The following is a 14,827-nucleotide window of genomic DNA, read 5'->3' on the forward strand; positions in this document are numbered from 1 at the left end:
GGAGTGTAAGACCATGGAAAGATAGACAAAGAGAGAGAGAGAGGGATGGATAGAAGGAAAATAAAGAGAGAGAGGAGATGGGAGTCCATATGAAAGGTACTGTATTAATGGTGTAAAGCGAAAAACCATCCGCAAATAAATTACCCCATCTCCTCCGGGATTACTGCTGTAATTATTTGAACAAGGGTTCTCATTAGAATGTGCAGAGGTGTGTAAGAACCAAGCTATCAAATGAGACATGAAGAACCCAGGTTGAGACACTGGAAATTACCTCTGGTCCCAGCCCATATAATTGATATGAGACACAGATACGTTTGATTGGTGCAAAAGAGCCAAGTTGAAAAAAAAATATAATAATCACCAGGAAAAAGGAAAACTTACACAAAGAAAGAGTTTGGGGAAGAAAAGGAGGGATGATCCGTTGGTCACAGATAAGGTTTAATTAAATTTGTGTAGATAATCTCTCAGAAAACCAGAAGCAGGTAGTTTTAAGAAAGGTATTTTACATTTACAGAGTTGTCTCCAGGGGCAACACATTATACAATACCATTCTAAAATGGTTGGACTTTTTTCTCTTTTCACATGAAAGAATATTGTACATCATTAAAGCAATTTAAAAAAACAATAGTTAGTATTTCCCAAACAATGGTAACAATGATATACATACAATACAAGCAGATTGTCATCAAAAGTTATTAGATTCAGAACAGCATGCCCCAAGGAACGAACGAGAAATACAACGGCAAACATGTTGAGTTTTCAAAGAAAACAGGAAATACAGAATACAGCTATTGAGGCTCAGTGCATAAAAAGTGAGACATTTCAAAGTTATGGTTGAAAGAGAATAGTAAGAAATGGCGAAAAACAAACAGACATATCCCCCCGCAGAAATCTTTAAAAGAAAGTACGATGATACAGACATGGATCCCCCCCAGTCCCGCTTAAGCATGTTCCCAGGATGCTTACCCCCTGGCTCTATCCACATGCACACAATCACACACAGGTATACACCCACATACAGTATTCACACGCACTTATCTGTAAACACTCTAACTTATTCCTACAACAGCCCACTAATCTGCCCCATTAAGACATAGCCCAGCTAGCACAGTGTGCAGAACAGCAGTAAAAGCCCAGTGACCCTGGGAATAAAATGTAGCCAGACGGGATGTTGATATATAATGTCTAATGAGAGCAGAGAGAACAAACAGGGATGTTGTCATGTTATGCTAACCACACTTTGAGCTCAGCTAGCCAACCAAAGGCTTCCAGATGAGCAAAGGAAGGACGCTCATTCACAAGTGCTTTCGAAAGAAAAATGTTACCCTTTTTTACGCAGACAACTGCTTGACAACATGAACGCGTTAATAATAGCTACTACACAAGGTGTGGGTAACCCCGTGCACTCTAAAAAATGATTAAAACAACTTAATTTAGCGTTGGTTAAATAGTGGACAGAACGCATGTTGGGTTATTTTGACCCAGCCAGTTGGGTTGCATGAATGACCCAACATGTTGGGTAGTTGGGATTACCCAAACATGGGTTAATGTAACCATCAGTTGGGTATTTTTGACTCTCATGCTGGGTTGACCTAGAAGCTGGATCTTATTTAACGTAATCCTTAGGTTATTTTCAGGAGGCGTGGTTTATTAGGGGAGTGGCTTTAAGCAAGATCTTATTGGCCACCCGTGAGACTAAATGTCACTCCTGTTCATCATCTTAAATGTACATACTGCAAATTAAAATGTCAATAACATGCTTTTCACACATTCGTCTGTAATATTAAGATTCTTATTACTTATTATAAGGTATACCATCTTATTGCCTAATAAGGTATACCACCTTATTGTATCCCAACAATGGGATTTACATATACACTTCTGTAAGCGTCATTGAAGCTACAAAATTTTAAATGTTCGACCTTAATATGTGATAACTATGCAACCGAACAGATGAATAGGAATGACATTTACTTTCATGGGTGGTTAAAAATAACTATCTGAAAACCACGCCCCTACTAAACTACACCTCCTGTCTTCTGATCTGACCCGCTGGGTCATAACTCAATAACCCAGCATCAATAACCCTGAAGTTTTTAAAGAAAACAACTTGTGAGTTGAGTCAACCAAACAACCCAGTATTTTTTAGAGTGTAACATAGTGCAGCTATTATTATACATTAATAAGCATTTATTAGCCTATTCAAGAAAGAACTGAACTTAGAATAAAATGTAAGCATTGTTTCTGCACTGGCTCTTTTTTTAAACAACACACACACATATTTAACAACATTTGAAGTAATCCTTGATTGCTAACATGTTTTTACAATGACAGGTGATGTAGATGTACAGTTCCCGACTTCTTGACCAGTTACGGTACATTAGGCCTACACCTCATCGTCATCCATTGGTCCACTAAGAGTTCAAAGTTCATTCCCATGATGCATCTCTCCCAGAAAGGGCACCATGGAGCAGCAAGAACATTCCAGACACCGCTGCTTCTGTACAGGGTCGGGAGCAAACACATTTGCCAATCCGCTCCGTTGGCTATTACGTATTTCCAGTAATCCGTACCAGGAATCAAAATCGTGCAGACTTCCCAGCCGGTGACCTCGGAATAAACTTGTCAGGATCACGGCACATGAGCCAGGGATGAGAGGGTGAGCTGATTACACATGCAACGAGGGATGGAGGGGGGAGAAGGAGAGAGGGGGAAAAACAAGGGAAAAGAGGAAGAGATCCCTCTCCCCTGGTTAAGAGGCTTACTGAGAGTTGTAATGAGACCCAGGGGAGTGGTGTCAACACGTTTGACACTTATACTCACACACAGCCCATGGCAGAGACCTCCCGCTGCCCTCACACACACACTTTGATCTCTCTCACACACAGACACATACACAAACCACCATGCCCAAGGCCTGAGAGAGAGAGAGAGAGAGAGAGAGAGAGAGAGAGAGAGAGAAAGAAAGAAAGAAAGAAAGAAAGAAAGAAAGAAAGAGAGAAAGAAAGAAAGAAAGAAAGAAAGAAAGAAAGAAAGAAAGAAAGAAAGAAAGAAAGAAAGAGAGTGAAACTAGAGGGGTAGAGGAAAAGAGGGATCAAGAGAAAAAGGGATGAGGGGAAAGCAGTGTTTTAATCTGCAGTGCAGGAAGTGTGATATCAGAGTACTGGCAGGGGTATCCTTTCTGTGCTGGCAAACAGCTCCATAAAGTCGAACATGGACATTGGGTTCATGTTCTGAAACCCTACTGGTAAGTGTTCAATCACTCCTCAGGGAAGGTCTCAAATGAAGGGTGGACCACACTGTCACAATGTCAAAATGTCGCCACTGAGCAACTTCCACTGGTGGCTTAACAGAGTCCTCTATGAGGAACAAGAGAGAATGAGAGTTATCCAGTGTCTTCTTCTGAGAGAAAGACTGTGAGTCCAAACAGTGACACAGGAGACACTGTTCCCCCTGTCCTCTTCTCTATCTGACAGCCAGGTCAGTTTGTCAGTGCAGTAGAAGTGCAACAGAAGATTCACAGACTAATGCTGACATGTCCATATGAGAAATGAGGCATCTGGGGTCTGTCTTTTGCCTTACTTTCGAGTTTGTAAGAGCTTTTGTTGAAATAAAGGAATGACAGTATATAAAAGAACATCGGTGGATTTGCCAAGTGAAGATTGGCAACAGCGCCTGTCTCTTTAGACACACACATCGTCTGTAAGAGACTTGGGCTTGTGTGTGTTGTGCCCCACACACACCCACACGCACACGCACACACACAGCATCCGTTAGAGCCTTGACTATATACAGTACTCCACCACACCTGCCCACCACCCTCACCTATCTGCCTTCCCACCACTTGTCTCCTGATTGGAGGGGGGCTCAGCAGGGCGGGGCTTCTCTAGTCATGTGGTCCTGGTGGGATTGGGCAGGTCGAAGACGATGGGCGGGTTCATGGGCTGGAAGTTGACGGTGCAGGCTGAGGCGTTGACGAACGTGGTGGTGCCGTCTGTCATCATACCATAACCTGGAGGAGGTAGAGGAGAGAGGAAGGGAGACGACTGTTAGAGAGGGAGAGAAAGACAGACTGTGACAGTAACACTCATTTGTTCATTGACTTCTTTACACTCTCTACATTTCCCTTTATTGACAGAACTATCCACATCTAACACTGACAACTGCATCTGATTTGACATGTAGGAAATGATTTACAGGTGAGATATTTTTTGGCCTTTTTCAATCACTCAGAATGAACCGGTCTGATATAAAGAACGTGTGACAAATGACAAAAGGTACAATTCCTTTTCTCTCCCTTCTTCCTTGCTCCCAATCTATCTCAGTCGCACAGATCCACACGCAGGGCTAAATCCGGCCTGTTCCTCCCTGTGTGAATCTGATCTAGTTACTAATCTGGTCCTCTCCGAAGGGGCCATGGTGCTCCGGGGGACCCACGCTGACCTGCTAACCCCAAAAAAAGAATCACTCAGCCTGGAGAGAAGGCCTCCCAGTCCCCCCTGGCCTGGATGAGACGCTGCAGTACCACTTCCAGGCATAATGTATGCCTTTAATAGAATCAAATACAGCCTCGTGGCAAGAATCCATAAACGAGTCATAATGACGCACTCCAAAGACCTTGTGCTACAAGATCGATAATCTGTTTTAAATATGTAGGCTTGTGTAGCAGTATGAGAAACCTCATTCATACAGAATGAAAGTGTGTATGTGTGTGTGTGTGTGTGTGTGTACCTTCGTGGATGTGTCCGAACACGTGCAGCTTGGGCTGTACTCTCCTCTGGACAGTGTTGAGCAGCTCCATACAGCCCACCCGCTGCATCTTCTTAGGAACCCAGTCAAGGAATCCTACACACAGTGTGACACGGGTGAGAGAGAGAGAGAGAGGGAGAGAGAGAGAGAAAGAGAAAGAGAGAGAGACTGATTTAGTGTCACTTCTATAGGAAGCATACCGCTGAGTCTATAGAAACACTATCAGGACTAGTCTTTCTCGTGCCATGCACACATTGGTGGTGGGTGGGGTGACATAAAGTGCTTAAAATCTAGTGAAATGCTCGAAATAAGTAAATGTAATTCCCCTACAAAAAAAAACTCAAATCACGTTGGGCTACTTTACAAGTCCGTGGAGACTTTTGTGATGTGAAGAGTAATGGCTCTGTCTCCATTTCTGGACACTCAACTAATTCTCTGCTTGTTTTAAGGCAGCTGGTGAGTAAACAGCTTTCATACAGATTTGTTCCTCCTATGTATCTTCCTCCTCATCGTTAGATAAAAAAAGGCCATATTCCTCCTTTCCTCCATCTCTGTTCCATCGCTTTATCGCGCCCCATAAAAGACGACGGGTTTTGCCGCAGTGCGAACGAACCGCGCCTCTCACTCTTTTTACTCGGTCACTTTACGTCTAGCCCCTCGCTTTCTGTTGTATCCTTCTCTTCCTCTCTCTCTAGACCAACGGTCTCTCTGTAGTTCTCTGTCCATCTCTGTCCATTCTTTCCCTCTATCTTTCTCTTCCCCACCTCCCTCTCTCCTTCTCCTCCCCAGCCTCCTCTCTCTCTACCTGTCTCTCCTTCTTCCCCACCTCTTTCTCCCTCTCTCTCCCCCTCCTCTCTATCCCTCTCGTTGTCTCTCCCTCTAATAGGCATTAGTGGCCCGCTGTAGCTGCTCCATATGCCGGTGGCTTATGAGGAGAGGGGAGCTGGAGACACTTGGCTAAACTGAACGGAAAATAACTCCCTGTGTTTAGAGGCGAGACGCCACGCAGCAGCCACAGAAATCAATCACACACACTCGTCTGAGCATCTCCCAGCTGCAGCGGGAGATGAGCTGTGAAAGTGTGCGTGTGTTATGCAAATGGGTATGTAAGTGTGGGTAGATATTTACACGAGGATGATAACAGGAATAAATGACAGATTATTCATAAAGTATTACTGATTTGACAGTCTATCAAAGCACTGAGTGTGCGCACATGTGCGTGTGTGAATGTGCGTGTGTTTGTAACGTGTGTGCGATGATGTCTCATGATTGTGTCCCCCAGGTGTAATGTCTCCCTCACCCAGTGGGGGGCAGTGTGTGACCAGTATGTCGGTGGAGTCGGGGATCTGGTTCCACTTGTCCAGCAGAGCCTGACCTCTTGGCAGGTTGAAACCCCAGCCATAGTACCATGGCTGCCTGGCTCAGAGAAAGAGAGAGAAAGAGAGAGAACGAGAGAGAGAGAGATTAATACAGTATATCATATCACTGTCAACAAAATCCCCCATCAGATCATCATCTCTAATAAGGGAGAGCCCTGCGGGGGGAGAACCCTGCGGGGGGACAGATTAAGTGTGATAGCCAAAATGGCACTTAATCTCTGAACCTCAATCATCTGCTCTGACAAATGAAATCATCTCCCTCCAAACTTTAATCAAACACCACTGCTGCCACGTACAAAGTGCAATAGTATAAATTAGACAGAACCGTAGATGAGCAGGCAGAAAGTGCTAGGATATAAAACCCCAACATTAAACATTAACGTCCGCTTGATTCAACAGTCGGCATTGGAGCCTTCCAGGACGGGAGGGGAAAAGAGAAGAGAGGAAAAGAGGAGAGAGGAAGAGAGGGACTTGGCGACTGGGTCCGTGTCCCTTCACTTTGATAGCGGACGCCTCTGGTGGGTGAGTGACGGTGGAGAAATTAACATGTCACTAACAATGAGTCCTCAGATCCATCTTCCTCTGTACCGCAAGGCGAGCCACGCGTGTGTAACCACGATGACGCCGCCGTTAGCTCTCTTACCGCCGGCTTTTGTTAATTTGCAGAGGGCAGTCACTGGAAAAGCCAACTTTTATCGGCGCCACGCCGTCCGTCGCTTGGCGCTTCAGTGGAACGTCAGATGGAGGCTGTTTTCTCATTTCCTGCCCGTTTGTGTCCGTATGCAAGCGAGAGTGTGTGTGGGGGGGCACACACACACACATGTACACACACACTTGATTAAAGAGACCTAGTGGTATAATACAGCAGGATACATTTGGTGATGGTCCCAACCCTGGGGTCACTGCCTGAGAGGTTAAGGAGACAGAGTGAGAGATGCATCATGGGAAACGGTGTCCCATTTCAGCCTGAATCTACTCCATTAAAATTCCATCACTTCGGGACATCAGAGCCTAAACACTTTATGAAACATCTGAAGTTCCCAGTGAACGCAATTTCAAAAATTTACACAGTGAATTTTAAAACATTTAAATTGGCCTTAGCATATTAATTGGGCCGGTTAAATATTCATGTCCGTCTTAACATGGATGTCTCAATTAAAATGAGATGAGCTGCCAGTCTCATCTACGTTCCAAATGGCACCATATTCCCTAGTGCACTACTTTTGACCAGAGCTATATTGAGAATAGAGTGGCATTTGAGACACAACCCATCCATCCCCTCTTCATATCTGAATGGAGAGATGAAGAGGAAAAACACTTTTCTCTGGTAATCGCAATTGGACTGTAATTTCCCTAAGAGGGTTCGATAAAAAGAGAAAGAGAGAGAGACAGAGAGATAGAGAAGGGGGGTAGAAAGGGAAAAGGGGAGATGAGAAAGAATTAAGGGGCTATTGAGAGAGACATGGAGATGGAATGAGATAGAGATGAAGGGAATGAGAGAGAAAAGAGTGAGTTTGTACATTATGTAAATACTTGCATTTCTTCTTTCTGTTCCCACTTCCAGCTCATCTCAAGTTAAAAGTCTGGTATTTTCTACCACTAGGACCAAAATCACATGCTATAAAGTATCTAGCCGGCTAGCAGATACCTATAGACTTCCAGGCATTGCGCTAACGCTAGTTAGCATTGGATCATGATACTACCACCAAATTCCTTCATACTGGATGCAGAGACATAAAAATGGTATCCACGAGTTCATCTGACTCTGAAGGTGCACCTGACTGTATTATTTTATAAGCACATGGACCATATAAAATGTCACATCTCAGCCGTGTAACATGTCACATCCTTATCCCAGTAGCAAAAGGAAGATACACTGATTTAACTGTGAGAGTGCAACTTCACTCCAGGAAAAACCCTGATTCTTCTGATTGCAGTCTAAACACGAAAACTAAAAGAACATAATACTATGGATAACATCTCCACGATATGAATAGGATTTGACCAGGAAAGGGATTAGAAATAAACTAGCGTTTTTTTGGTGCAGTTAGGGAGGAGAATTGGGGACGTGCTCAGCATATTAAAGATAGGTTTGTTATTTGTTACGGATATGAAAAAGAAGGAAACAGATGTTTGAGTTAGAGCGCTGGATCCCTAGGCGTCGTCTAGGGGCAAAGCAAAGCACGCTGGGAAAAAACAACGGCGTAAAAATCACTTTCATTTGATGTGATTCTTTTCCCCCTTTTCTAAAGCGAGAGAGAGAGAGAGCGAGAGACTGACAGAGAGAGCGAGAGAGAGAGACTGACATAGAGAGAGAGAGACTGACAGAGAGAGAGAGAGAGAGAGACTGACAGAGAGAGAGAGAGCGAGAGAGAGAGAGAGACTGACAGAGAGAGAGAGAGAGAGACTGACAGAGAGAGAGAGAGAGAGACTGACAGAGAGAGAGAGAGTGAGAGAGACTGACAGAGAGAGAGAGAGAGAGAGAGAGACTGACAGAGAGAGAGAGAGAGCGAGAGAGACTGACAGAGAGAGAGAGAGAGACTGACAGAGAGAGAGAGAGAGTGAGAGAGACTGACAGAGAGAGAGAGAGAGAGAGCGAGAGAGACTGACAGAGAGAGAGAGAGAGAGCGAGAGAGACTGACAGAGAGAGAGAGAGAGAGAGAGTGAGAGAGTGAGAGACTGACAGAGAGAGAGAGAGAGAGAGAGAGAGAGAGAGAGAGAGAGAGAGAGAGAGAGAGAGACTGACAGAGAGAGAGAGAGAGAGAGAGAGAGAGAGAGAGAGAGGTTGAGTCAGGTTTACCCAAAACACCACTTTACTTAACAGGGTAATATTATAGAAGGTTTGAAAACAAATAAGAGATCAGTCTCGCTCTCAGTAATGTGTGCATGTAACTATTTTGGTGTGTGTATGTGTGTGTGTGTGTGTGTGTGTTTCTCCATTCAGAAGCTTAATGATATCATTGGAGAAAGCCCATGAATGATTAACGAATCAGGCAGTGCTGAGGGGCGCGAGGCGTTAACCACACACACACACTTTGGTTAACTTCACAGTCGTTAGGAAGAAAAACAACACGCCAGAAGAGGAATTTTAAATCTAAATCAATTCCAGACTTATCCTGAGGTCTAGAGAGGAACAGGCTTGGTGAGAAATAGAGAAAGAGAGACAAAAGACAAAATAGAGAATGAGGGAGCTTGCTTTAGTGATGTTGTGAGACGGGAAAAGAGAGAGGTAGAGAAAGGGAGGTGAAGAAAAACAGAGAGAAAACACAGAAGAGAGTGGTATCTATACAGTATAGAACAAGTCTGGGTTCTCTCTATATATCTTTTGACAGACAGTATGAAGAGAAGCAGAATAGGAAGACGGAATAGATGAGGGAGGCGCAACCAGAGAGACAGCTAATGAATGTGTATATGCTATAGGAGTGTGTGTGTGTGTTCATTTCAAGTTTGTTATTTCTCAGAGAATCAGAGTGGATGCAGTCACACCCCACCATCATCACCTCAGCTTGAGTTAATTAAGAGCTACTGTCGACTTAACGACCCTAATAACAGCCTGGAAGGAAGGGGAGGAAAACACACGCACACACACACACACTCTCTGCTTGTGTGCTCTTATTAGACTGTGTGTATGTGCGTGTACTGTATGTGTGTGCATGTGTACGCATGTGTGTATGCTCACATCTGGGTAATACTAAAGGGGGTTGCTGTCACTTGTCACTCCTAAGAGCTGAGTTTTTCATATTAAACCCCCTGCCTCCCCGCACCACTTGACGTGTGTCTGTACCCCCCCCATCCTAACCTCGTTAAGAGCCTGTTTCAATTAAAAGTGTTCCGGGGTGGGAGAGGTCCGTTGGGACGCCACTGCTCAGATAGAGGTCAACAGAGCTGCTTAGAGATGCTTTTAGCAGCCTTCCTGTTCTCATTTACTCATTCACTAGCCTGGAGGCTAGGTGGGCTAGTTCAAACACAGGCTACTGACTGTTAACACTGCTTCCTATTACTGGGTAATTACACACAAACAATACATTCTACTCTGAGGGAACTTCTCTCTGTCAGTATTAGATACTAGTAAATACTGCTAGGTACTCTATGTCCTCTGACTGTCTGATATCTCCCATTGTCCTCTTTGTTTAAGTCTACTCCATGAGCCAATGAGGAGCCATTTTAAAATGAGTCAGTTGAAGAAGTAGCATCAACACTGCTTCTGTCCCATTCTCTCTATCACACACAATAGGATTCAAATATTTCAATAGGACAGTTATAAGTTAATTTACAGACACATAGCCCGCGCTGGTACATGGGAGAAGCAAGAGAGAGTTTGACTCCAAGAAGACGCTATTTCATGTTACAGAGAAATACGTTTCTTTCTCTTTTCCATTATTAATCCCAACACTAAACCTTTCTCAGCGCACACTATTCTCCCTCCCACACACAATGGTTAATGTACAGACTTTGATGTTTAATCACGACTACCACACACACACACACACACACACACACACACACACACACAAGCCAGTCCACCCGGCAAGATTGATCCTCACAGCTGGACTACTGAGACGGAGGGAGAGAAAAGGGGAAGGAGAGGGATGGGGAAAGGGACGGACACCGACACTGATGCAGAGAGAGAGGGGGAGAGAGGGAAAGAAAGGGAGTGGGATAGAGGGAAAATAAGAGATGGGGAAGGAGAGAGAAAGAAGGCTGAAAGGCAGAGTACTGTATATCTGACTCTGACAGTCAGGAGGATAAGAAATGTGACAGGGCCCAGCCTGCAGTAACCGAAAGGTCGCTGGTTCGAATCAGCCGTTCTGGCCTTGAGCAAGGCAGTTAACCCCCAACAACTGCTCCCCGGGCACCGATGATGTCGATTAAGGCAGACCCCCGCACCTCTCTGATTCAGAGGGGTTGGGTTAAATGCGGAAGACACATTTCGGTTGAATGCATTCGGTTGTACAACTGACTAGGTATCCACCCTTTCCCTGTGTGAGCTACAGAACAGTCCTTACTTCAACACCACCGTACCCTCCTGTTCTTCCCGTCACCATCTTTCTTCATTTCCCCATGTCCTTACTTAATCTGTCATTCTCCATCTTCATTGTATCTATCCGTGTACCATAACTCAACCCATCTATTCCTCCTTCTATATTTCTGTCTTCTAGTGAGCACCCACTCTCTCCCTCCCTCTCTTCCTGTCTAATCTCACCTCTCCACCTCTTTACCTCTACCTGCCCCCATCCCCACTTCCCCTCTCTCTGTGGAGAGGCAGATTGGGGACATATTGGCCCTCAGCATGACTTATGTAACACCCAGCAGGGTCAGGAGGAAGCGGGCTGACACGCTGACACACACACACGCAAAACATTTAGAAAGAAATATGAACACACCCACAAGACACCGAAACAGGGAAACTTTATCAGTAAATGTTGACACACGGGAAATCAAGCAATGCTGTTTTGTAGTCAGTCTCTCCTCCCATCTTTCCCCCTCTCAGCGCCTGTTGTGTGTGTCTCTGTAATGGCTTAATTGCAGGCGAGCGGTGAGCGCAGTAGGGGGTCTAAGCACTGGGTGGGTGGAGGATTAGGTGACGGACTACCACAGAGCTCTCATCCACTAAACACAGTACAGTCACTGAGCTACACCAGTCAATGTCTAGCCCCGGGGCTGACACACACACACACACACACTGACACACACCTGCACAACCCCCTCTGAGCTGATATACACATTTTGTTATACACAGACACACCCCTGTACAGCAGTAGTCTCAGAGTGTCCAACCATTCTGGTGAAACTGGAGCAGACGTACGTGGCGTCGCAGAGCCCATCTGTGACAGAGTGCAGGAGACCCCCCCCCACACACACACACACACTCACACACACACCAAGCCTCATCAACAAAACAGTGATGGGTACAGAGACACTTGTCTTGTGTGAAGTCTGAAAGGCCTGGTGCTCTGGACCAGTAGCAGTCAGCCTCACAGCTGTGCTCATTTACAGCTTCACACTCATCAGCAGCAGCAGCACACAACCCAAGAACCCCCACCAGCTTCAATGTTAGGTTTAAAGCCAGACGTGTGTTCTTATAGGGTTTTCTCAAAGGAGAGCATATATTCTGTCAATAAAAAACTCATCTTTATTAAACTAGCAGCAGCACACAACAATATTATACAGATGTGAAGCTGCCTGTACATTTCCTCTCGAAAATCTACATTTCTTTGTCAAATCAAGCTGGTTTCATCCATTCCCACAGCGAGCCCCATCAATGAAGCGCAGCTGCTGTCTAAACCAACCACTACCCCCCCCATAAATCCCAGAGCTCCCACCTCTCTCTCTCTCATATCTACTCCTCCACTGTGTCATTAATTCTGCTTGTTTGGTGAAATGCTGAAACATTGTTCCCACCGCCCTGTGTCGATCACATACTCACATGCACACACAATCTCACACACTAGCATGCACAAACACTCTCGCCCACTCACATGCACGCATGCACACACACACACACACACACACACACACACACACACACCTGGCAGGTCTCAGTCTCCCTATAGACTGATGATTCCCACATTTAATAAAACGCAGGCAGACTTCCTCTAAAGGGGAACGATGAGGGGTGGAGGGAATTAGGAGAGGAGAAAATAGGGGGAAAATAAATATATGATATACTGTAGGGAGAAGGAGAGACGGATAGACAAAGACAAAAAAGAGAAGGAAGAATTAGAAATGGGAAAAAAAGAGTGATACAGACATACCACCAGATAGCTAAAGAAAGAGAAATGAGAGACAGAGAGAGAGAGAGAGAGAGAGGGCAACAGAGGGACTGATGCGTAAGGTTAGTGACAGATGAATAGATGTGTCTCTTGTTCCTGCTCTCCTCTCTTCCTCTGTCACTCTTCCTCTCCCTCCTGCTTGCTGCTCTTCCTCTGTAATCAAGTTGGATGTCAGAAAAGACAAACGCATCCCTGTCCATCCTCGCTTCCCTCTCCTCCGTGCCTCTCCCCCCTCTCCTCCATGCCTCTCCCCCCCCTCCTCCGTGCCTCTCCCCCTCTCTGCCGTGCCTCTCCCCCTCTCCGCCGTGCCTCTCTCCCCCTCTCCTCCGTGCCTCTCCCCCCCCTCGCCTCTCCGCCGTGCCTCTCCCCCTCTCCTCCGTGCCTCTCCCCCCTCGCCTCTCCGCCGTGCCTCTCCCCCCCTCTCCTCCGTGCCTCTCCCCCTCTCCCTCTCCCTTTCTATATATATATATTTTTTTAGAAACAGAAAAGTACAGATCAGCAGAAACTAGCCCAGTCAGAATCTCCGAATCTCAGAGGAAACCGTGTTTGATCAGGGCCTGAGCCTCTCACACACGTCTCTCCTATACCTGTGCTATAGCTTACGCTTCATAATTGTACATCTACCCACACGTCAAATCTACATCAGTGACATGCAATAAAGTGGGACTTAGGAAAGACTACTAGTAGTTAAACAGACACAGGACTTTGCAGGAACTTCGGGCTACACGGCAGAATATGACAACTGGGTCGTTCACTATCGTATCATCACCAATATTTCTGGTGTTTTACATTGCACCATAAAACAGAAAGTGAAGCTCTGAAACTAAATCAGGCTAAAAGCATTTTTTCTTACCGTATTAACCCGAGAGAACGAGGAGGAAAGAACGCTTCTATTGACAATGTTTCAGCAATTTACTGCCCTTTTTCAAATAAGTATTTTTACCATGAATTTATAAGTTACAACACAGTTGCCGATACAATCTCAAGCAATATGCAGTAAACACAATTATGTCACCTTGTCCTCACAAGGTTCCAATATTAAGACGCGTAGTCACACTATGACACATCTGTCATGGATCCCTATGACATGCACTGTCAGGAATAGTTACCCTGCGACGGTCATGAAATACTCTGTGAGTTTCTCCAGATTCTGTAGCCAACTACCCTGAACAAAGACCCCCCTCCCCTCTCCCTCTCCTCCCCCTATCCCTGGATGGGTAGTGCGAGGTACTGAGAGATGACAAATCTGCTGGGTCCTGACAGACGACTTCATGCCCAGCGATAATGAGCTCCCGTCGGATGCTGATCTCACAGGATGCACAGAGACACGTTACACTAACGTTGCACTAACGTTGCAGCTAGGGTGGGGGGGGATTCATGTGGACGTCCACATGCCGAGACCTACGTCTTCTCGCAAAGTGGATACACTTGACAGAAAAGTGTGAAAGAGAGAAAGGAAGGAGAGAATGAGAGAAGAAGAGAAGCATGGGGGGAGAAATGAGAGGCCAACGGACAAACAGACAGAGACAGGAAGATTGGAAGACAAAGAAAGACGAAGGGGATGAGGAAGTGAGTCTCTCTGTGGAAGTACGTGTGTGTGTGTGTGTGTGTGTTCAATGTGTGTGTATGTCAGCAGCATGTGTGTGTGGAGAGGTAGGGGTGTAGGCAGCGCCTGCTTCCAACATCGTGTAAACCTCCCTTGTTGCAGCAGGTGGAGGAAAGCTGCAGCAGCCCAGTGTGTGTGTGTGTGTGTGTGATGAGAGCAGGTGGGTGAGAGCTGTGTCATATGGAGGTGCCTGGAGCGGCAATGGAGAGAGGGGTCCAAACCCTGCAGGCTTTGGGGGGATGGGGGGGAGGACAGAGGAGGGCCAAGAAAGAAAGAGGGGAGGGGGCAGAGTGAGGAACAGAATACACCCAAATATGCCA

At 45.7% G+C, this 14,827-nt stretch overlaps 1 protein-coding gene across 1 annotated transcript in view; it reads right to left on the bottom strand.

Annotated features, from left to right (window-relative positions):
* Positions 1-417: 417 nt before the first annotated feature.
* The window catches only part of LOC112214301 (metallophosphoesterase domain-containing protein 1-like), a 37,378-nt gene continuing 22,968 nt past the window's right edge, over positions 418-14,827 (bottom strand). The window contains exons 5-7 of the mRNA XM_024372950.2: positions 6,050-6,165; positions 4,732-4,845; positions 418-4,012 (exon numbers count right to left, since the gene is read on the bottom strand). Coding sequence (XP_024228718.1) covers positions 3,891-4,012; positions 4,732-4,845; positions 6,050-6,165 — 352 coding nt within the window. The 3' untranslated portion in view covers positions 418-3,890. The remainder of the gene's footprint in view (positions 4,013-4,731; positions 4,846-6,049; positions 6,166-14,827) is intronic.

The sequence above is a fragment of the Oncorhynchus tshawytscha genome, linkage group LG15 (assembly GCF_018296145.1).
Source record: "Oncorhynchus tshawytscha isolate Ot180627B linkage group LG15, Otsh_v2.0, whole genome shotgun sequence".
NCBI classification, from domain to species: domain Eukaryota; kingdom Metazoa; phylum Chordata; class Actinopteri; order Salmoniformes; family Salmonidae; genus Oncorhynchus; species Oncorhynchus tshawytscha.